This window comes from Aquarana catesbeiana, linkage group LG02 (assembly GCF_042186555.1).
Source record: "Aquarana catesbeiana isolate 2022-GZ linkage group LG02, ASM4218655v1, whole genome shotgun sequence".
NCBI classification, from domain to species: Eukaryota; Metazoa; Chordata; class Amphibia; order Anura; family Ranidae; genus Aquarana; species Aquarana catesbeiana.
In genome coordinates this window covers 95,273,945-95,299,109 of record NC_133325.1, presented here as the reverse complement: position 1 = coordinate 95,299,109, position 25,165 = coordinate 95,273,945, and the positions used below count along the sequence as shown (strand labels likewise).

The 25,165-nt window shown below is 44.0% G+C and overlaps 1 protein-coding gene and 1 pseudogene across 1 annotated transcript in view; one reads left to right on the top strand and one right to left on the bottom strand.

The window, feature by feature from the left end:
- The first annotated feature begins 1,106 nt into the window (after positions 1–1,106).
- LG02H13orf42 (linkage group 02 C13orf42 homolog) overlaps positions 1,107–25,165 on the top strand; it is a 28,484-nt gene continuing 4,425 nt past the window's right edge. The window contains exon 1 of the mRNA XM_073617862.1: positions 1,107–1,511. Coding sequence (XP_073473963.1) covers positions 1,107–1,511 — 405 coding nt within the window. The remainder of the gene's footprint in view (positions 1,512–25,165) is intronic.
- LOC141131078 (5S ribosomal RNA) lies at positions 20,579–20,694 on the bottom strand (annotated as a pseudogene).

The following is a 25,165-nucleotide window of genomic DNA, read 5'->3' as shown; positions in this document are numbered from 1 at the left end:
AGATAGGTCAGTGCTCGTCAGGTAGGTAACACACACCACCACCCCCACCCCCCCCCCCCGTGCTGGGCTTGGACTTCGGGCTGAAGCCCCTGTTTTTTTTTCCACCTAGCAACACCCCTGCCCTGCGGGACATAGCGGCCCTGATTCCTGTGCAGCCCTGTCCGTACACCATATACTGCAGTACACAGCCCTGGAGTGATTATCAATTATTGGTCAGCGTGACCATGGTGGGACCATGCTGACCAATAAGAAGTATTTCTTCTGGGACACCTTACCAGACGAAGGAGCCTTATATGTTCTTACCATTAGCCAGCATGGTCATGTGGCTGCATTGACCTAAGAGTGTTTGCCATGATGAGCACTATGATGGATACTTACTCAGGGGCTGTGTATTGGGATGTATGGTCTGCTACACCAGCAGCCTGGGTCATCAGGGCCACTATGTGCAATAGGGGCCAGAGGGGTGGCCAGGACATTGAGAGTTTGCTCACATACTGTTTGTATTTAAAATTGCATATCATTTTTTTATTTATACAACTACTTAGATTGGTGTTTTTATATATCCACCTGGTGTTCAGCTTTAAGAAATTAAACTGAGTTGTCTGGGTTAGTGTGTACACACATTCTCCACCTGTGTAATAAATTAACTACTGCAGTGAATTTCCGGCTCAGTGTAAGTTGCATCCAGTTATCTGACTCTACCATTTTTCTGACAATAGGCAGACACCAGATATCCTTGTGCTTCAGTGTTACCATAGTGAAAAAACTTGAGATCCTCTCTCACAGACTGTATCAGTGATGGGTCTTTGTGTCGGGACTGTCTACCTTTACAGAATCCTCATAAGATGCCAGCTTAAGAAGTATTATAGAATTTTTTTTTTCTTTTAGCTTTTTTTATTATAAACAGTTTCTCATGAAGAATTTTGCATTCACTATAGAAGTCCATGGATTACTAAACCACATTTACAATCATAAGTGCCAGACTTCTTCATACATTGACCAACATTGGCCAATTCTTGCTGAGAAGGGCTCAGTTACTTAAGAAGGCTATACATATGTAATGTGGTCTTTTTTTCTCAGAAATATTCTACTATACAAAGGAAAACATGCTAAAGAAAATCCAATTAGCTTTTCATCCAAACTCCTGCAGTCGTGATCTTGTGGACAGTAACCCATCGGACAATGGCACCCTTTCACCGGTGCGCCTGGTCCGCAGCACTTCCATGTATGTGGTTGGTGGTGGAAAACAGACTTCTAATGAGTCGCTAAAAAAGTACAAAAGTACCACCAATATTGAGGAGACGGGGTGCTGCCATTTCAAAGATGAGGATTCCGCATGGATGTTTGCCAAGACACAAGACTTCTTACAATACCTCCAGGACCTGTTAGCACTTAGAAAAAAATATCTGAGCAGTCTCCATAATTTGAGGTGTATGACAGGTGCCTCGGAATACTCTCCATCCGACAAGCCTCCCATAAAGCCAACCTCCCCTGAGACTGGTAACTGTAAGGTAAGAAGAGAATTATGGGATATGACGGATGCTTCGAAAAATGGGTGTGGTTTTGCATCACAATTATTATAAACTTACTTTATTTCTCAGTAATGGCTTACTGCATGTAATATACAGTGGGGAAAATAATTATTTGATCACCTGCAGATTTTGTAAGTTTGCACACTTACAAAGAGATGAAAGGTCTATAATTTTTATCATAGGTGTATTTTAAATGATAGAGACAGAATATCAACCAAAAATCCAGAAAAAAAAACACATAAAACAAAAGCTATAAATTAACCACTTGCCTACTGGGCACTTAAACCCCCCTCCTGCCCAGACCAATTTTCAGCTTTCGGTGCTCTCACACTTTGAATGACAATTACTCAGTCATGTAATACTGTACCCAAATGAATTTTTTGTCCTTTTTTTCATACAAATAGAGCTCTCTTTTGGTGGTATTTGATCACCTCTGGATTTTTTATTTTTTGCGCTATAAATAAAAAAAGACCGAAAATTTTGAAAAAAAAACGCATTTTTCTTAGTTTCTGTGATAAAATTTTGCAAATTATTAATTTTTCTTCATAAATTTTGGCCACAATTTATACTGCTACATATCTTTGGTAAAAAATAACCCAAATTAGTGGATATTATTTGGTCTTTGTGAAAGTTAGAGAGTCTACAAATTATGGTGCAAATCATAAAAAATTGATCACACCAGATGTACTGACGGCCTGTATCTAATTTCTTGCGACCCGAACAAGTCAGGAAAGTACAAATACCCCCCAAATGACCCCTTTTTGGAAAGTAGACATTCCAAGGTATTTAGTAAGATGCATGGTGAGCTTTTTGATGTTGTCATTTTTTTCCACAATTCTTTGCAAAAGGAAGATTCCCCCCCCCCCCAAAATTGTCATTGTAATAGGTTATTTCTCTCACATGACATGTGTATACCACAAATAACACCCCAAAATACATTCTGCTACTCCTCCTGAGTATTATGATACCACATGTGTGAGACTTTTTCACAGCGTGGCCACATAGAGAGGCCCAACATGCAGGGAGCACCATCAGGTGTTCTAGGAGCATTAATTACATATCTAACTTGTTGACTACCTATTACACTTTTGAAGGCCCTGGAGCACCAGGACAAAGACACGTGACACTGATGACAGATGGCACTGATACGTGGCACTGATGACACTGACATGGCACTGATGACAGATGGCACTGATACGTGCCACTGATGACACTGACGTGGCATTGATGACAGATGGCACTAATATGTGGCACTGATGACACTGATGACAGATGGCACTAATATGTGGCACTGATGACATTTGGCACTAATACGTGCCACTGACAGATGGCACTAATACATGGCACTGATGACACGTGACACTGATGACAGATGGCACTAATATGTGGCACTAATGACACGTGGCAGTGATGACAGATGGCACTGATGACAGATGGCACTAATATGTGGCACTGATGACATGTGGCACTGATGACAGATGGCACTAATACGTGGCACTGATGACAGGTGGCACTAATACGTGGCACTCATGACAGATGGCACTAATACGTGGCACTGATGACACATGACACTGATGACAGATGCCACTGATACGTGGCACTGATGACAGATGGCACTAATATGTGGCACTGATGACAGATGGCACTGGGGACGGATGGCATTGGGGAGGGATGGCACTGGGGACGGATGGCACTGGGGAGGGATGGCACTGGGAAGAGATGGCACTGGGGAGGGATGGCACTGGGGACGGATGGCACTGGGGACGGATGGCACTCGGGAGGGATGGCACTGGGGACGGATGGCACTGGGGACAGATGGCAATGGGGAGGGATGGCACTGGGGACAGATGGCACTGGGGAGGGATGGCACTGGGGACGGATGGCAGTGGGGAGGGATGGCACTAGCGACAGAGGACAGTGGGGAGGGATGACAGTGGGGACAGATGACAGATGACACTGACTTTTTTTTTGTTCTATGCGTGAGGAGGGAGAGCCGGCGATAAGAGATGATCTCATATGTTTACATATGAGATCCTCTCTCATTGGCACTGCCGATCGCACTGTAAACGGCCGCTGTCATTGGCCGTTTACGGCGATCTGTGACTGGCTGTGTCCGAGGGACACGGCCAGCACAGAAATTCCCCGATGCGCGCCCGTGGGAGCGCGCATTGCGTAAGTAAACAGCTGGACGTCCAGGGACGGCCACCCGGCAGGTAGCGTCCGCGCTGCAGCCGTCTTTCGGCTATAGCGCGGGCGCGAAGTGGTTAAGTTGCAGTTCAGTGAGTAAAATAAGTATTTGATCCCCAAACAAAACATGACTTAATACTTGGTGGAGAAACCCTTGCTGGCAAGCACAGAGGTAAGACCTTTCTTGTAGTTGGTGACCAGGTTTTCACACACCTCAGGAGGGATTTTGGTCCACTCTTCTTTACAGATCTTCTCTAAATCCTTAAGGTTTCTTGGCTGTCTCTTGGCAACTCGAAGTTTCAACTCTCTCCATACATTTTCTATAGGATTAAGGTCTGGTGAGTAATTGGGCCACTCCATGACCTTAATGTGCTTCTTCTTGAGCCACTCCTTTGTTGCCTTGGTGGTATGTTTTGGTTCATTGTCATGCTGGAAGACCCATCCACAACCCATCTTCAGTGTTCTGGCTGAGGGAACAAGGTTCTCATCCAGATTTTACAAAACATGGCCCCGTCCATTGGCCCCTCAATGTGGCAAAGTTGGCCTGTACCTTTAGCAGAGAAACAGCCCCAAAGCATCATGTTCCCACCTCTGTGCTTGACTGTAAGGATGGTGTTCCTAGGGTCATAGTCAGCATTTTCCTTCCTCCAAACACGGCCAGTCGAGTTAATGCCAAAGAGCTCAATTTTGGTCTCATCTGACCACAACACTTTCTCCCAATCCTTCTCTGAATCATTTAGATGTTCATTGACATGACGGTACATATGCCTTCTTGAGGAGGTAGACTCACCATGTTTGGACGAATGAAAATGCTGACTATGACTGTAAAAAAACTGTAAAAAAAACTCCCTGAACCTGCCACTTCCTGTATCCCCTCTCTGTACTGACCACGAAAATCAGGGCTGCTGAGCCCTGACCACCGTGGTCAGAGTGCATCCCTCCATCATACGCAGCTGTACTCTATGCTCTACAATGGTCACTGCCAGTCCCTCTATTAGAGCCTGGCATACCACACTATGCAAGTCATTTCTAAAAATGAGCTTTGTAAATACCTATTTAGAGCTGTCTTCAGGCCAGTCAGGTGACTCGTGGCTGCTTTAGAGCTCCAAGACAGGGCTTCTGCGGGAGGCCACATGATCTCCCAGGCTGATATCAGAGAGAGAGATCTCGGCCCCTCCCGCAGCAGCCACGAGTCACGTGACCGGCCTGAAGACAGCTCTAAATAGGCATTTACAATGCTCATTTTTAGAAATGACTTACGTAGTGTGGTTTGCCAGTCTCTAATAGAGGGGCTGGCAGTAACCATGAATTTTGACTTAACCACTTCCGGACCACAGCATGCCAATATACATCCTAACTTTGAAGAGGGATATCTTTGTTATGGCAGCAGCTAGCTGCCATAACCCTGGTATCCTCTTCTTCGGCCGGCGGTCCGGTTTCCGATAATAGTGGTCTCTGCGGCGGATTTGGCGCGAGCACTCTGGTGCGGTCGGGTACTTCTGCTGGCTGGGTATGGAGACGAGTGAGGGGAAGATGGCCCCCACCCGTCTCCATACCATTGCAGGGCGGAAGCGACGTCAAAATGTCACTTCCACCCATAGCTCTTAAAGGGCCATTTGGTTTTTTTTTTCAAATGACAAAATGTATTTATTTATTTTTATTGCATTTTAGTGTAAATATGAGATCTGAGGTCTTTTTGACCCCAGATCTCATATTTAGGAGGTCCTGTCATGCTTTTTTCTATTACAAGGGATGTTTACATTCCAGCACTGCCTTAACCCTCTTGGGCATGGAGTTCACCAGAGCTTCACAGGTTGCCACTGGAGTCCTCTTCCACTCCTCCATGACGACATCACAGAGCTGGTAGATGTTAGAGACCTTGCGCTCCTCCACCTTCCGTTTGAGGATGCCCCACAGATGCTCAATAGGGTTTAGGTCTGGAGACATGCTTGGCCAGTCCATCACCTTTACCCTCAGCTTCTTTAGCAAGGCAGTGGTCGTCTTGGAGGTGTGTTTGGGGTCGTTATAATGTTGGTATACTGCCCTGCGGCCCGGTCTCTGAAAGGAGGGGATTATGCTCTGCTTCAGTATGTCACAGTACATGTTGGCATTCATGGTTCAATTAATGAACCGTAGCTCCCCTGTGCCGGCAGAACTCATGCAGCCCCAGACCATGACACTCCCACCACCATACTTGACTGTAGGCAAGGCACACTTGTCTTTGTACTCCTCACCTGGTTGTCGCCACACACGCTTGACACCATCTGAACCAAATAAGTTTATCTTGGTCTCATCAGACCACAGGACATGGTTCCAGTAATCCATGTCTTTAGTCTGTTTGTTTTTAGCAAACTGTTTGCAGGCTTTTTTGTGCATCATCTTTAGAAGAGGCTTCCTTCTGGGATGACAGCCATGCAGACCAATTTGATGCAGAGTGCAGCATATGGTCTGAGCACTTAGAGGCTGACCACCCACCCCTTCAAGCTCTGCAGCAACGTTGGCAGCACTATATGTCTATTTCCCAAAGACAACCTCTGGATATGACGCTGAGCATGTGCACTCAACTTCTTTGGTTAACCATGGCGAGGCCTGTTCTGAGCTGAACCTGTCCTGTTAAACCGCTGTATGGTCTTGGCCACCATGCTGCAGCTCAGTTTCAGGGGCTAGGCAATCTTCTTATAGCCTAGGCCAGTAATGGCAAACCTTGGCACCCCAGATGTTTTAGAACTACATTTCCCGTGATGCTCAACTACACTGCAGAGTGCATGACCATCATGGGAAATGTAGTTCCAAAACATCTGGGGTGCCAAGGTTCACCATCGCTGGCCTAGGCCATCTTTAAGTAGAGCAACAATTCTTTTTTTCAGATCCTCAGAGAGTTCTTTGACATGAGGTGCCATCTTAATCTTCCAGTGACGAGTATGAGAGAGTGAGAGCGATAACACCAAATTAAACACACCTGCTCTCCATTCACACTTGAGACATTGTCACACTAACGAGTCACATGGCACGGGGGAGGGAAAATGGCTAATTGGGCCCAATTTGGACATTTTCACTTAGGGGTGCACTCACTTTTGTTGCCAGCGGTTTAGACATTAATGGCTGTGTGTTGAGTTATTTTGAGGGGACAGCAAAATTACACTGTTATACAAGCTGTACACTCACTACTTTACATTGTAGCAAAGTGTCATTTCTTCAGTGTTATCACTCGAAAAGATATAATAAAATTTTTACAAAAATGTGAGGGGGTGTACTCACTTTTGTGAGATACTTTATACATATATGTATATATATATATATATATATATATATATATATATATATATATATATATATATATATATATATACTGTATGCATACATAGTGGGTATAGAAAATAATCACCCCCTTTAACATAATCAAATTCAAAAACGAACACTGAGTTGAAAAAATGATCATCACCCCCTTGGGTCAGTATTTTGTTGAACCACCTATTGCTTTAAATACAGTCTTTAGTCTATTGGGATATGTCTCTACTAAATTTTCGCATCTAGACTTTGCAATATTTGCCCACTCTTCTTTGCTCAAATTCAGCTAAAGTTGATGGTGACCGTTTGTGGACTGCAGTCTTCAAGTCATTCCACAGATTTTCAATGTGGTTTAAGTCTGGGCTTTAACTAGGCCATACAAGAACATCCACCTTTTTCTCCTTCAACCACTGTGTGGCCATTTTTACTGTGTTCTTTGGGTCATTGTCATGTTAGAAGGTAAACCTTCTTCCCATCAACAGTTTTCGGGCAGAGGGCAGCATATTTTCCGTAAGAATTTGACAGTATTTTGCCCCATTCATTTTTCCTTCTATCCTGACAAGTGCTCCAGTCCCTGCTGCTAAGAAGCACCCCATAACAGGATATTACCACCTCCATGCTTTACTGTAGGAATAGTGTTATTTGGATGGTGAGCTGTATTGGATTTCGGCCAGACATATTGTTTGGTGTTGAGTCCAAATAATTTTTTTTTTTTTCATCTGACCATAACACCTTTTTCCATGTGGCCTCAGGATCTTCAAGGTGCATTTTGGCAAAACTCTTTCTTGGAGTGTCTTTTTTCTTGCAACCCTCCTATACAAGCCACATTTGTGGAGAATTTGTGATATTGTTGTCACACAATGACCACTCTGCTTCAGAGTTGCTGTATGCCTCTTGGTAGCCTCTCTGACCAGTTTCCTCCTGGCTCTTTCATCCAGTTTAGATCGACCTCCTGATGCAGTACCAAATACCTTCCACTTCCTAATAATAGTCTTCTCTGTACTTCTAATCATAAAGCCTTTGAAATCTTTTGTATCCATCTCCTAAATTGTGCCTGTCCACAACATTTTTTTAACAGAAAAACAAAAATATTATTGATAACAAGCAAGAGGTTACAGCCAAATATATCCTGGATAATACAAAGTACAAGATAATATAGATGGTTACATACAACTGAAATAAGCAAAAAACAAAACAAAAAACAACCCCCTTGTGGCATTTAGAAATCCAAAGAAAAGTGTAAAATAGTAGCAACAACAAAGGCCTGCACAGTAGGGCCAAAGGCTGGCAGCACTACAAGTAGATACATCCCCAAGTAATAAGAGAGAGGTTCCCTCCCTGTCTTAGTAAGGGTATGGAGCATGGACATATCTGTACAACTGTACAGGTCACCATGTATGGGTCTAGATCTTCAGGTCGTTAAGAACAGGTGTCTACGGTTTGCAACCAGGGATCCCAAATTTTGTTATGCCTGTCCACGACTTTATCCCAGAGATCTTTTGACATAGCCTTGCCACCCATAGTTGATTGCTTGCTTCAGTTGCACTACCAGGGACTGAAATGCTCCAGGAAAGCGCTTTACATGCTGAGCTAATCAAAATGATCATAGCTGATCACAGTTAAAAGTTGAATGACTTTGTGTGCCATTGAGAAGGTTATCAGCTACACCTAATTTTAGGAGGGAGGTGATCCTTTTTCCAACTCAGTGATTCTATTTTTGATTTTTTTTCCCCTGACATGTTGGTGTAATTTGCAGTGTGGTTATGTAAAAAAAAACAAAACAAAAAAAAAACATTTTAGGCAGAGTGGGATTGATACTTTTTCTTAGTATTTTTTCCTGTTTGTGACTTCACTGGGGTCCAAGAACTGGACATATGTGGCCAAAGCCAGGACAGGAAGGAAAAGCCTTCCCCACTCTACTAAAAATGTGTTTTTGTCAGCGTCCCCATTACAAAGATTTCTTCTAGCTCCCTGTCCTGACAGAAGTAATGCAAAAAATCTCTCTCTCTCTCAAAAAAAAAAAACAAAACACAGATTACAATGAAAACATGGCAGAGGTACACTCCATTTTCTCAATTCTGGAACTTTTGGCATACTAATGTAGCATTTCATATTTTTATTTTGTTATTCATCCTTTGGTGCTGCCTAATTTTACCATGCAAAAATGTCCAAAATAAAGCTGATCATAAACCAGTATATAGAAAAAAGTTTTTAGCACAATTTTATGATACTCTTTTATGATACTCTTTAAAATATTTTGAGTGCAATTACATTTCATTTACCAACTCACCACATTTAAATAGCAGCTCTGCCGCCTTGTGGGTGCTGCACAGTAAAGTTAAAATCTTTAATGCCAGGCCCACACATGTGCACTGCAAACTCTATTAAAGCTGACGTTTAGCTGAAAAAAATATCTGCATTTGTAGTGAGCTAACTTACCTGTAATGAAGTACAGTGCCTTGAAAAAGTATTCATATCCCTTGAAATTTTCCACATTTTGTCAACCAAAAATGTTAATGTATTTTATTGGGATTTTATGTAATAGACCACAAAGTGGCACATAATTGTGAAGTGGAAGGAAAATGAGAAATAGTTTTCAAAATTTTTTACAAATAAATATCTGAAAAGTATTTACTCTGAATACAATGGCCCCCTTTACTCTGAAACCCCTAACTAAAATCTAGTGGAACCAATTGCCTTCAGAAGTCACCTAATTATTAAATAGAGTCCACCTGTGTGTAATCTAATCTCAGTATAAATACAGCTCTTCTGTGAAGCCCTTATAGGTTTGTTAGAGAACCTTAGCGAACAAACAGCATCGAGAAGCCTAAAGGAACACACCACCTCACTTTCTGTCCCAATGACAATTGGATTTTCTAAAATTTGGGGTTATTAGGGAAACAAGGATTGGTGATAAAGCATCAGTGGAGACACCTTTTTCCCATATTAACTCTTACAGGAGAGAATTTCCCTTCCTAGGGGTAGATTTCCTCTCACTTTCTGTTGTCTCCCTCTGTTTGTAAGTAGGAGTCGTTTGTAAGTTGGATGTTTAAAAGTAGGGGACCGCCTGTATATACTATACGGCCTGCCCTATATACTCTGCAGAAAATTGGGCCTTAGGTGTTGGTGGTACCACAACACTGTAAGCCCTCACAGTTACTCTTGGTGGGCGCAGGAACGGGCCCTGCTGTGAAATATTTGATCAAAAATTGTAATTACACACCCCTGTTAAACAGGGGCAGAAAAATTGGGTCACAACACTGTAACCCTTCACAGATTTTGTTGTTGAGCGCAGGAACGAGCCCTGCTGTGAAATATTAGAGCAAATATTGTAATTACATGCCCCTGTTAAACAGGGGCAGAAAAATTGGGCCTTAGGCACTGGTGGTGGTGGCACAACACTGTAAAGCCTCACAGATACTCTTGTTGAGCGCAGGAACAGACCCTGCTATGAAATATTAGGCACTGGTGGTGGTGCCACAACACTGCAACCCCTCACAGATACTCTTGTTGAGCGCAGGAACGAGCCCTGCTGTGAAATATTACAGCAAAAATTGTAATTACATGTACCTGTTAAACAGGGGCAGAAAAATTGGGCCTTAGGCACTGGCGGTGGTGCCACAACACTGCAACCCCTCACAGATACTCTAGTTAAGCGAAGGAACAAGCCCTGCTGCAAAATATTACAGCAAAAATTATAATTATATGCCCCTGTAAAACAGGGGCAGAAAAATTGGGCCTTAGGCACTGGTGGTGGTGCCCTGAAACAAAAATGTTCTTAGAAGCTATCATTATGAACATTGAAGAGGAAAAGGATAGTCACTCAGCATAACAGGATAGTCACTCAGCATAGGCAGTCTTCAAGGTATCTCACATTCATAGAAAAATTATTTGGTTACATCAGCATCAGGTGCTTGGTAGCTGATGATCCAAGACTGATCCATTTTTATGAAGGTGAGCCAATCAACTGAGTCTGTGGATAGGCACACTCTGTGATCGGTTACAACGCCTCCAGCAGCACTGAATGTGCATTCAGAAAGAATGCTGAATGCAGGACAGGCCAGTAGCTCAATTGCATATTGTGCAAGCTTTGGCCAGTGATCCATCCTCAAGACCAAGTAACCCAGTGGATTTTCGGTTGGAAAGGTCTCCAAGTCTGATCTTTCCCCTAGGTATTCCTGCACCATGTAAATCAGACGCTGGCGATGGTTGCTGGAACTGATCAGACCTTGGGGCTGAGGACTAAAGAATTGTCTGAATGCATCGGTCAGACAGCCACCTTCTCCACCATGGGGTTCTTGGGCAGGTTGCATTGCTTGTGAAGGTCAGCCAGGCGAGCACTGGCATTATATGACCAGCGGAAATGCCCTAAGCAGACCAACTCAAGCACCGCATGGCATCTTTTTGCCTGAGTGCTTGCGTAGCCCCTTGAATGCCTACAGAGCACCGCTGGTTCCGAGGACAAATCTGCAGAGGAAGAGGCCATAGAGGAAAAAGAAGAGGAGGGGGTGGAGGAGATAGGTGTGGCAGAATCACCACAACTAGCATTTTGGAGGCGTGGTGGTGGAACAAGCTCCAACAATACTGCACCCTGTCCTGCATCCTTCCCAGCTGCTAGCAGAGTTACCCAGTGCGCCGTGAAAGAAAGGTAACGTCCCTGTCCATGTCTGCTGGACCATGAGTCAGCGGTAATATGCACCTTACCGCTGACCGCCCTGTCCGAGGCCAAGACATTGCTTCCACATGCCGGTAGAGAGCTGGAATGGCCTTCTGTGAAAAGAAATGGCGTTTGGGAACCTGCCACTGAGGTACCGCACATTCCACAAATTCACGAAAGGGGGCAGAGTCTACCAGTGAAAAGGCAGCAGTTGGAGTGCTAACAATTTAGCCAATTTAGCATTCAGCCGCTGAGCATGTGGATGGCTGGGACCGAATTTCTTTCGACGGTTTAGCAACTGGGGTAGGGAAATTTGCCTGCTACAATCAGATGTTGGTTTAGCGATAGCAGATTGCCCGCAAGTACTTGGCACACCTAATTCTACTCCTTCATTCCTCTCAGTGCAGGTTTCTGAGAGGACTGAAGATATAGTGGGGTTGGAGATCCCAGCTGATGAGGAGCAAGGAGAGGTCCGCCTTGTTCTTTGGTGTGGATCTTTTAAGTACTGTTGCCAAGGGACTGCATGGGAGGTCGACATATGTATGGTCAAGCATGTGGTGCCCAAGCGGCTGCTGTTTTGGCCGCGCTTGATACACTTCAGAAATATGTTGCAAACAGCAACGGTGCGATCTGCTGCACACGTATCAAAAAAGGCCCACACCAAAGAACTTTTCAAAATACGAGGGGAGTCAGCAGCACCCTGCACATGCGGAGTTCTGCGTTATGTGATGTAGTCAGGTGGCTGCCCTTAAGCTATCCACTGGAGGGCATCCTGCCTCGTTGGAGATGTGCCTCCTCCTCCTACTCTCTTCTATCAGGCACCCACGTAGAGTAAGTGACCTCATCATCCCCTCCCTCCTCGTCACTGGAGCAAACCTGGCAGTATGCTACAGCTGGGGAAACATGACTGCCAGCTTCTTGTCCTTCTTGGGCACCCCTCTCTCTGGGCTCACATTACTGCCTTCCTCAACCTGGGTACCATCATCGGAGTCTTCAAAACGCTGTGCATCCTCCTGCAGCATGTACCCAACACTGTGGTCGAACAGTTCGGGGGACTCCTCCGTGCATGATGGTGGGGCTAGGGAAGGAGTGACTGATGACTTTGAGCCGATGGAATAGGCCGCTTTGGCAGCTGCATTGGCAGGCAAACTACTCTGAGCCTGGGTGACAGAGGATGAGGAGAGTGAGGACGGCTTAGTTATCCACTCTACCAACTCTTCTGCATGTTGTGGATCAACGCGGCCAGCTGCTGAAAAAAGGACAAGCGTGCCCCATGGCCACGTGCTGAGGATGCACGGTGTCCACGACCAGCACTGTTGCCTGTAGACACAGAGCCTGTTTGCCCTCTTTTAGTGGCATGTGAGCGTCTGCCTCTCCTTGGTGGCCTTCCAGACATGCTGTAAATCTTTATTAGCAAAACACCACCTGAAGTTTACTAGAAAAAGTACACCAGGAATGGCCTGCAGTCAGATATAGGCTCGGCTAGACTAGAATGCAGTGGATATATATATATGTAGGAGACTGTATATATATTTAATGCACTGCAGATCACTGAATCACCTGCCTGCCTGAAAGTATATTTGAAAACGTACACCAGGAATGGCCTGCAGTCAGATATAGACTTGGCTATACTAGAATGCAGTGGATATATATGTGTAGGAGACTGTATATATATTTAATACACTGCAGATTACTGAATCACCTGCCTGCCTGCCTGAAAGTATATTTGAAAACGTATACCAGGAATGGCCTGCAGTCAGATATAGGCTTGGCTAGACTGGAATGCAGTGCATATATATATGTAGGAGACTTTATATATATTTAATGCACTGCAGATCACTGAATCACCTGCCTGCCTACCTGAAAGTGATTTTGAAAACGTACACCAGGAATGGCATGCAGTCAGATATAGGCTTGGCTAGACTAGAATGCAGTGGATATATATGTAACAGACTGTATATATATATATATATATATATATATATATATATATTATGCACTGCAGATCACTGAATCACCTGCCTGAAAGTATATTTGAAAACGTACACCAGGAATGGCCTGCAGTCAGATATAGGCTTGGCTAGACTAGAATGCAGTGGATATATATGTAGGAGACTGTATATATATTTAATGCACTGCAGGTCACTGAATTGCCTGCCTGCCTGCCTGAAAGTGTATTTGAAAATGTACACCAGGAATGGCCTGCAGTCAGATATAGGCTTGGCTAGACTAGAATGCAGTGGATATATATTTAGGCGACTGTATATATATTTTATGCACTGCAGATCACTGAATCACCTACCTGCCTGAAAGTATATTTGAAAACGTACACCAGGAATGGCCTGCAGTCAGATATAGGCTTGGCTAGACTGGAATGCAGTGGATATATATATATGTAGGAGACTGTATTCTATGCACTGCAGATCACTGAATCACCTGCCTGCCTGCCTGAAAGTGTATTTGAAAACGTACACCAGGAATGGGTTGCAGTCAGATATAGGCTTAGCTAGACTGGAATGCAGTGGATATATATGTAGGAGACTGTATATATATTTTATGCACTGCAGCTCACTGAATCACCTGCCTGCCTGAAACTATATTTGAAAACGTACACCAGGAATGGCCTGCAATCAGATATAGGCTTGGCTAGACTAGAATGCAGTGGATATATATATGTAGGAGACTGTATATATATATTTTATGCACTGTAGCTCACTGAATCACCTGCCTGCCTGAAAGTATATTTGAAAACGTACACCAGGAATGACCTGCAGTCAGATATAGGCTTGGCTAGACTAGAATGCAGTGGATATATATATGTAGGAGACTGTATATATATTTTATGCAGTGCAGCTCACTGAATCACCTGCCTGCCTGACAGTATATTAGAAAAAGTACACCAGGAACAGCCTGCAGTCAGATCTAGCTACACTGGATACAGTGGATGTATATATATATATATATATATATATATATATATATATACGAAACTGTATATATATATTAAATACACTGCAGCTAACTGAATCACCTGCTTGCCTGAAGTATATTAGAAACAGTACACCAGGAACGGACTGCAGTTAGATCTAGCTAAACTGGATACAGTGGATATATATATATATACACAAGTCTGGATGTATATATATACTAAATACACTGCAGCTAACACCTGACTGCTCAATCTAAATGAAATGACACTCTCTCTCAGTCAACGCCAGCAACACACTACACAGGGACGACATGCAGGCGGCCTTATATAGTGTGGGCCGTGGACTTAACCCCCTGAGCCATAATTGGCCAAAGGCACCCTGCCTTTGGCCAATTATGGCTCTCTTTGCTGACGGCGCTGTGATTGGCCAAAGGTCATAGTGCATGCTTGGCCAATCATCAGACAGCAATGCACTGTGATGTTTCAGTGCATTATAGGGCGTGACGCGCCGCTCGAATTTGGCCCGAATGCCCCATAATGTTCGTATTTTGATGAACGATCGAACAGCCAATGTTCGGGTCGAACTCATGTTTGACCCGAACATTAAGCTCATCCCTACTGCAGAGATCCAGAGTGGCAAGAAGAAAGCCATTGTTGAAAGAAAGCCATAAGAAGTCTTGTTTACAGTTTGTGAGAAGCCATTTGGGGGACACAGCAAACATGTGGAAGAAGGTGCTCTGGTCAGATGAGACCAAAATTGAACTTTTTGGCCTAAAAGCAAAATGCTATGTGTGGCGGAAAATTAACACTGCACATCACCCTGAACACACCACCCTCACTGGGAAACATGGCGGTGGCAGCATCATGTTGTGGGAATGCTTTTCTATTCCGCAGGGACAGGCAAGCTGGTCAGAGTTGATGGGAAGATGGATGGAGCCATATACAGGGCAATCTTAGAAGAAAACCTGTTAGAGTCTGCAAAAGACTTGAGACTGGGGTGGAGGTTCACCTTCCAGCAGGATAACGACCCTAAACATACAGCCAGAGCTACAATGGAATGGCTTAGATCAAAGCATATTAATGTATTAGAATGGTTCAGTCAAAGTCCAGACCAAAATCCAATTGAGAATCTGTGGCAAGACTTGAAAATTCCTGCTCACAGATGCTCTTCATCCAATCTGACAGAGCTTGATCTATTTTGCAAAGAAGAATGGGCAAAATTGTCACTCTGTAAATGTGCAAAGCTGGTAGAGACATCCCCCAAAAAAGTACAGCTGTAATTGCAGTGAAAGGTGGTTCTACAAAGTATTGACTCAGGAGGGCTGAATACAAATGCATGCCACACTTTCCAGATATTTATTTGTAAAACATTTTGAAAACCATTTATCATTTTCCTTCCACTTCACAATTATGTGCCACTTTGTGTTGGTCTATCACATAAAATCCCAATAAAATACCTTTACGAGACAAAATTAGGAAAATGTCAAGGGGTATGAATACTTTTTCAAGGCACTGTATGTCCCACGTTGTGCAGGAGGCTGGATTCTGTCAAAATCTTCTGTGCATGGTGACTGACCGGTCCTCTTTCTGCCTCTGAACTTCCAGTGGGGTTAAAAGCTTGAGGTCTTCTGTGAAGCTGCCATGAATGAGGCCCAATGAGGACCTGTCCCTCTGATTAAGCCCCAGTGGGCAGGACGAAATAAATCAGGGTGTGTGGTTTGGTGGAGACATGTAGGCTGAGGCTGCTTTTTATCTTTATTCACCTGGGCTGGTCTGGAGTAGCGGCGATCCTTTGCTCTTTTCGGTTGCTGTATTGCTTGATGTTGCCACTTGGGAGGTCAGCTTCTCATATTATTTGCAATATGACTTTGGTCATACCAGCAAGGAGCTTAGTGTGATTTTTACAATTTGCTGGGTATATTCACCTTATTTGGACTTTGGTGAGAAGTATGTGGACTGGTTTTTGGTGATTGTATTGTTTTGTGTGTGTAATGAAGTTTAGTGTTTCAAATATAGTGGCGTAGACATTTTTGTTGTTAGGGGTTGCTGCAGAGATGTATACTGATAGTTCCCTTTACTTTCTACGCTCAATGGTGCTGGTTCGTTTGGCAGATGTGGTCAGGTTTTTTTGTTATCTGTGTACCCATTGGGGAAATACACTCTCTCTTTTTGTTCTAGTAACCATTTTAGCTGAGACTGAAAGTGAGGGAAAATCCAAAATTTTGTTGTCACTAGAACCGAAATAAAAATAAAAATCTCCCAATGAGGACAGCTGCCTAAGATGGCATTTCCTTCGCTTTGGAGTTATTTCCTCTTGCTACCTTTTGAGCAGTACCCAGGCTTCTTTGTATACAGGCAGTGCAAACAGGTGGTCTACCCCCAAATTACACAGGTTCCAGGGCCCATACAAGGGACCGAACCCTTCCGTCCACCTGACTGAGCTTGTTTAAACCCTTACTCCCAGGAATAATCACCCGCTGAGTAGAGTGCCTGCTTCCAGGACTCCAAAACCAGGTCTGAAAAGATAACAATCCTTCTGCTACACTTCCCAGACATTCGCTGTGGATATACTTCCTATTCACATATTCACACAGAGTCCAGATCTTAATGAAAAATCTAAGGATCCTGTATTCACTATATCTGGTCTCCCACAGTACACGGAAATGCAATTATTTTAGTAAATATAAACCGCTAAATACCCTTTTTCATCAGCGGTATATAGCAATCTTGTGACCTCTATCGGTGTCTGGTTAAAGCTTGTAGGAAGAGTTTTCATTCTCCTCTGACTGCCCTATGAGGCTTCAGGACCCCTGACCCTCTGTCTGGATTGTGCTGATTGGCCCTGTGCTGATCACATGCACCCCCCCCCCCCCCCCCAAAAGAAAAAAAAAACAACTCTAACAATAAACACCAAAATGAGCATGTGCAGAGTGCCCCCAATGCTCTGTACTATCAGGTGATGGATTGGGGACATTGCTTGATGGCTTGAACATTATCCAGCAAATGATGAAACTGATTACAGTTCTCAGTTGATGGTAGTTAATGGAGGGTCTTCATGTGGGAGGCATTTGTACCTTTGTAATGACCAAGTAAGTTAACTCTAACTAGGCCCTCCATGGCTGTACTTCTCTCAATGCTACTCCATACCTTCCGGACCGATAACTATGGGGGACACTGTGGGGGCTCTGCAGCTCCCCCCCCCCTTAGTGGGAGAGCAGGAAAAATCTCAGCAGCCCTCCCCTCTGCTCAGGTCTTCCAAGCAGTCCAGCACACTGAACCGCAACTCCAGCTTATCTAGAGGCTCTCACAATGCTCAACAGAGTAGGAAGAGCATCCCTTAAGGGGGAATTAAACCAACTCCACCTGCCTACAACCTGGTGTTTCTACAGGACAGGAAGTGAAGTATAAATCTCCCCAATGACAGGTTTTAGCCTTTTCCTTCTTTATCCAAAAAAAAAGCTTTGGCTTTAGATTTAATTTAATAAGCATATTTCTCTTGCGTGGGACACACCCATTACTCACAGCGGTGAATGAAATATTCCTATTCTGACAGGAGGAGAAAAATCTCCTTAGTAGGGACACAGACACCAATAATAGGTCTAACCCCCTCTTATGCTATCCAAAACAAAATAAAACATTTTGGTTGAATCTGGCAGAAGAAGCAAAAAAAGTGACCAGGTAGAGAGTTTCAGTGCACTTTCAAGTGCACTTGCAGTGCAAAGTGGATTTGCCTTTAGTAAATAAACCCCAATGTGTGAAAATACTATTTTTATAACAGCTTACCTGTAAAATCCTTTTCTTTTGAAGTACATCACGGGACACAGAGCTATAGTAATTACTATGTGGGTTATAGTCCACCTTCAGGTGCTGGACACTGGCACACCCTAAATAGGAAGTTGCCTCCCTATATAACCCCTCTCATAACGGAAGCATCTCAGTTTTGTAGCAAAGCAATACACGTGTATACTAGAAAGAGGGGCGGGACCTCTGTGTCCCGTGATGTACTTCAAAAGAAAACGATTTTACAGGTAAGCTGTTATAAAAATCTTATTTTCTTTAATCGTACATCACGGGACACAAAGCCATAGTAATTACTATGTGGGATGTCCCAGAGCAATGCCAACTGAGGGGAGGGAGACACAACAAAAGTAGGGCACCATGAGATCAGAGGACTTATACTGCTGCCCGCAGTACACCATGCCTAAAGGCGACATCCTCATGTCTTTTTACATCCACCTGATAGAATCTGGTAAATGTATGGATTGAAGACCAAGTTGCAGCCTTGCAGATTTGAGCCATGGAGGCTTAGTGATGCACTGCCCACGAAGCACTAACAGCCCTAGAGGAGTGTGTTTTGATTTGAGAGGGTAGAAACTACCTCTTTAAACCAAAAGCTAGAATGATTACTTGTTGAGTCCATTTTGAATAATAGATTTCCATGCTGCCTGTCCTCTTTTAGGACCTTCAGGCAATACGAACAAAACATCAGTTTTCCGAATCTGAGCAGTCGTCTTTAAGTAGACTGCTCTCACCACATCAAGAGAATGTAGTGATTTTTCTTCCATAGAACAGGGTCCTGGAAAAAATTAAGATAGAACAATATCCTGGTTTAGATAAAAACTTGATACTACCTTCAGTAAAAAGTTAGGATGAGGACGCCATACTACCTTATCCTTGTGACCAATAATAATATGGCTCTTTACAAGAAAAAGCAGCCAGTTCTGATACCCTTCTTGCAGCAGATATGGTTACCAGAAAAAATAGTTTCCTTGTCAAAAAAGGACCAAGAGAATATGTCGTATCGGTACAAAAAAAAGGCTGTTTTATAATGCCGCCAAAAATTAAATTCAAGTCCCAAGGGTTCAGGGGTGACCTAACTGGGGATTAAGCCATGTTACCCCCTGAATAAAATTACGAACCAAAGAAAGCGAAGCAAGTGGCCATTGAAATAATACCGATAAGGCTGAGACCTGTCATTAGAAAGCACTCAAGGCCAGCTTTATTTCTCACCCCATCTGCAGAAAGTCAAGGATTCTACCTTTGACCTATTTCCTGGGGTGCAACCCTTGATCTCACACCAGGAGACATATGCTTCCCAGGCTCCATAATATATAATTATAGAGGCCGGATCCCTTGCATTAACCAAGATAGAAACCACTGAACCTGACAGCCCACATTTCTTCAGAGTGTGGGTCTCAATAGCCAAACCGTTAAATTTAGCGTTTGTAAAGTAGGATGGAATACCGGACCTTGCGAAAGAAGGTCTGGCCGTGGCGATAGGGTCCATGGGTCCCCTATTGTCATCTTTATGATCCCTGCATACCAAGATTTCCTGGGCCCCACTGGAGGCCACAAGAATCACCGACTTCCCTTCCTGCTTGATCCTACAAAGAAGTCGTGGATGCAGGCAGAATAGGAGGGAATGTATAAATCAGTGAGAACCGATTTCACGGGAATAGCAAGGCATCTGTTCCACATGCTAGCGGATCCTTTGTTTTTGACACAAAGTTGTCAATTTCTTTGTTGAACCTGGACATAAACAGATCAGAGCTGGGATCCCCCATCTTTGACATATTGACAGGGAGATATCGGGGTGAACGAACCATTTTCCCGGGAGCAACTGCTGGCGACTCAAGTAGTCCACCTGCCAATTTTCTATTCCTAGAATGAAGTCCGCCGATAGGCAAAGTACATTTTCTGCCCAAGATAGGATATGATTCACCTTTCTCTGGGCCGCACAACTTCTTGTGCCCCCTTGGTGATTAATATAGGCCATTGCTGTGGCATAGTCGGAATGAATCCTGGCAGGACAATACCGTAAACTGAACGATCAGGCCCTCAGAACCAAGTGCTCTGCCTGAATTTCTAAAATGATAATGGGCAAGGTCATTTCTGATCTGGGCCACTTCCGTGGTAACTGAAGGAAGGATTTTCCCCTTTGCAGATTTTTGGATATTAACCATAAACTGAGGCTCCAGCGTATCCAGCCTACAGTACCTGGTATTTCCAGGTGGTCCATCCAGGTGCTAACCAGGCCCGACCCTGCTTAGCCTCCAAGATCAGACGAGATCGGGCGCTTTCAGGGTGATGTGGCCATAGGCTTTGGAGTCACACACATTGGGAATCTCGAGCTTGAACCCTTTGTTCCAAGCCGATAGGATAATGTTTTGTAGCAGTCTCGAATTAAACTGAGCAAAAGGAACGGCCTTGAATGAAGCCACCATCTTTCCCAACAACCTCATGAAAAGTTGAATAGAAGAATTCATCTTGTTTCGACCACCTAAATCAGTTCCTTTATGGTGCTGATCTTTGCCTGGGGCAAGAATACCCTTTTCTGGGTGTACCTATGATCAGACCCAAGTATCTTAGCCCTTTTCATGGTTTTAAAGAAGATTTCTCCTAGGCTGAGAAACCGACCTAGATAGTCCAGGTAGTTGAATGTGGTGTCCATACTTTGGTCTAAGCGGGCTACCGACTGGACTATCAAGAACAGATCGTCCAGGTAAACCATAATCGTTATACCTTGGGCCCTTAATCTGGCTAGAAGAGGGGCCAGAACCTTTGTAAACACTTAAGGTGCAGTATCTAGACTAGAAAGCAGAGCTACACACTGAAAATGAAGATTTTCCAAGATTTTATAATCGTTATACCTTGGGCCCTTAATCTGGCTAGAAGAGGGGCCAGAACCTTTGTAAACACTTAAGGTGCAGTAGCTAGACTAGAAAGCAGAGCTACACACTGAAAATGAAGATTTTCCACCTTGAAAAGTAGATATTACTAGTGAGTGAGGAAATAGGCATATGGAGGTCTGCATCTTTTGATGTTGATTGACGCCAGAAGTTCTCCTCCTTATAGGATGGAGATAACTGATTGGATTGACTCCATGCAAAAAAAAAGAGTGGTTATATTCAAGAACTGAATTTTGATTTTTCAGATCCAGAATATCCATTTGGATTTAACCAAACCCCAACCTCTGCTCTTACAAGGGGGCCACCATAATCACTTTTTGCCAAAAAATGTCCAATGCTTGAGAGAAAGATTTATCTTTCTTTGGATCCTTAGGAACGTTTGATTTGAGAAAATGAGGAGAACTCTTGGAACTCCAGTTTGTACCTTGGAGCTATTGAGGAAGTCCCCCATTCATCTTGACACTCTTCCTGCCAAATCCTTGAGAACTGCAGAAGAATTCCCCCTATTGAGCGAGCGGGGGCGCCTCCTCATAAGGAGGCTTCAGTAAATTGTAGGTTTCCTCCCCCAAGACCTCTTTTGTCCCTGGGGTTAACCCTGAGGATTACCTTTTGAACCTGACTGCCTGGAGGCTGATGCCCCTGGCACAGAAGAAGGAGCTTTAAAAATGAAAATACATTTACTCCTTTTCTTAAATGAAAAAAGGGGTACTCTTTCCACTAGAATTTACTTTGGATGTATCATCCAAAATATTCCCAAATAGCTGTTTCACCGCAAAAGGAAGACTAGCCAGGAGCTTCTGCATGGTGCTTAGCGAAGGGCGCAAGGCCTGAAGGATAGAATCTCTCATAGCAATTACTGCAAACATAAAGCTGCCAGATCCTGGGCCTGCTGAGCAGGATAACCTTGAACACCTGTTTAGACTGGTCTCTCAACAATTAAGCAATTACTGTCAGCGCAGGCTGAGACATTCAATCTGCCAGAGAAAAAAGTGTTTGGGGGGAAAATAATGCTTATCTGGGTGATCCTCTCAGATACAAAAAAGCTTTTCCAACAATGAATGGACAGGAAAAGGCATGCACAGCTTGAGGAGGCTTTAGCAAACCCAAACACTCAGTTAAGGGTACATAAATGTGGAGTGGACCATTCAGCAAGAAATTGCATCATCAATCTTAAGATTGAAACAGCTGATTCTCCCGCATTTGACACCTCAGAAGAGGAGTCATCAGCCTCACCACAGTCCCCTGAGGGAATGTCTTCTCCCACCCCTAGTTCCTCAGTTTGAGGGTCCTGGGCAATGGAAGAGAACCTGTCGCATTTTGACCCACACTGGGATGCGATTAAAGCCGCTAAACATTTTTTTTTTTTTTTTTTAAACCTATCATGGCTGAGGAAAAAAGATCTTTTTAGTAAAATAAACAGGGGCTGCAGTGTTGAAAACTGTTGCAAACATTTCATGGCCCCGATGCTCACTCTGATCAGCCACCCTCTCTCAGGGGAGGATGCCATTTGTAGAAATGAGTAGGCTTTCCAGAGCTTGAGGGAGACCCTTTTAGCTCTTTTTTGAGGGTGTTTCAACCCCTCTTCTGACCTTAGCCCGATGCACAAAGCAGAGGTACTACCAGAAGAAATCGCAACCACTGCTTGACCAATAGTCAGCCACTGCCGCTGCTATTAATGCTCAGCCTGATGCAAATAGTAAATGTGTCAGATAGGAAATGCCTCTTATTCTCTTATGTCTCTCTGACAATTTTGCAGCCAGCACAAATGGATTTTCTTTTTTTTTTTTAAACACACTCCCACGTTGGAGGACGCCAACGCCGCGCTAAGCCCTGCCCCACCTCGCATCGCGCCCCCTCCTTTCTCTTTAAAAAAAAGAGTTTTCCCACGCAAGCACAGGCCTCCGTTCTGACGGGATTGGCTTGTGAGAGAGGGAGGGATGGCGTGGAGGAGACCTGGAAGCCGCCACCGAGTAGGGGCAGTGAAAGAAAACGGCATTGTTGATCATTTTCAGTTCTCTCTTCGTGTCTGGAGGAAGCAAAACCCCCCAAACTTACTGGAGGTCTGCCTGCTAGCCGGAGGAAAAAAGCCTGCTGCTTCTGTGACACAGCGTGATCTCTGATCTCTGAGAAAGCATGAGAAGGTACGTGCTCCATACAGCCCCCAGTGGTGACACTTAGGCATAACAAAATTTACCTTAAAGGAGCCATTTCATCGGAAAATTTAAAAATTCCTTAGAAAACGCCACTTACCTTTCCCGCCGCAGGGTTTTCTGCGGTAAAAACCAACAGACCCAATCTTCACCCTTCACGGTGGGTTCTGTTGACAAACCTTCAGGAACCGGGGACCCTCGGGGAACCCACAATCCTGGACCTGTAATAGCACCCCGCCAGTAAAACTTTATGGCCTTAATACCAAAAGTACTGGATCCTGGGGTCCAGCTCTCTAAAAAGAGAAGCGTTTACAAGCAAAGATCTCGTTTCTTCAGACACAAGGCCCGGGTACCATTCAATTTGGCCTAAAAGACACTTTGAATGGATCCAGCTGCATAGCTAGCCCCAGCAAGGATTGCTCCAGTGGAGCTCAGCATGGCACATCTTCACTCGTGACCAACACCTTAGACACTGGCGAAAAAAGTGAGATGCTCCCAGTATGGGAGGGGTTATATAGGGAGGCAACTTCCTGTTTAGGGTGTGCCAGTGTCCAGCACCTGAAGGTGGCCTATAACCCACATAGTAATTACTATGGCTCTGTGTCCTATGATGTACGATTAAAGAAAGGCATTTTAAGAGAAGTTGAACATTGCTATGGATGTATACTGTAGATGAAGCAGTTACTTACTTACATATAACATGTGCTTATGACACTATGTTGAACTGATTTTGCCTTGTGTGTGATTAAAGAATGTACAGACTCCGCTAGGAGCCTCCCCCCAGTGTTTTTGTGGGTGTGGTCAAAAGGGAACGACGTATGTACCCAATGGTTTGCTGATTCGGGATCTGCACCTACAGTTTTATCTATTCCTTCGCCGGGACTAAGGCACTCCTCGGACACTCTGTTGGGGGAGCCCCGGGACCCATCCAATGCCTAATAGCTTTCATTTTTACAGCAGCTGGAATAATGATCACAAGATCTTGGAAATTCCCAGTGCTAACTTTTGACCTCTTAAAAAAAACAAATTGTCCTGGATAATGTTAAATGAACGCCTCTCTGCCATTTTGCAGGATAAGCTTCCCCGATTTGAAAAAACCTGGGACCCTTGGATCACCTACCTGATGGGAACAGCCTTGTTCGATTTGAGGCAAGCCTCTTAGTGCCCTAGGGGAGGCTCACTGTTTCTTTTCCTTTTCTTCTTCCTTTACCTATTCCTTCTTTCCTTCCTTGTCCTTTTCTCTTCTTTCCATTTTTTAAACCTTTTGATAGTTTGGGAAGAAACATAGGACCACTGGTCGGCCACCATTGGTCCCACTCCCCATCTGATGACTGTGTATGCAAACACAAATACCAGCTAAGGTGATCAATTTATGGCTGGGATGACCCCTTAGATGAGGTCGATCCCCAGTCATGTAGTTCCTCTTCTGAAGGTGTGTTCTTTGTTATTAGGAAATATAGTCACAGCCCAAAACTATGTTATACCGGTTCCTTTGCGATCAATGGTGTCCCTAATGCTATCATGTAATGGTACTTTTCTTTACTGTATTGTATGGTTTTAGATCTGTATGGTTTACCTTAATAATACAAATGATTGGAAAACAATGTACAGACTTCAGAAAGCCTTCAGATTGGCAGCAAGCAGCAACAATGTCAATTGAAAGAGCTGAAAGTACTGAAAGAGCTGCTTGAACAGGTTATAAAAGAAGACAGGGCCCTTGATGCCAACTGTCC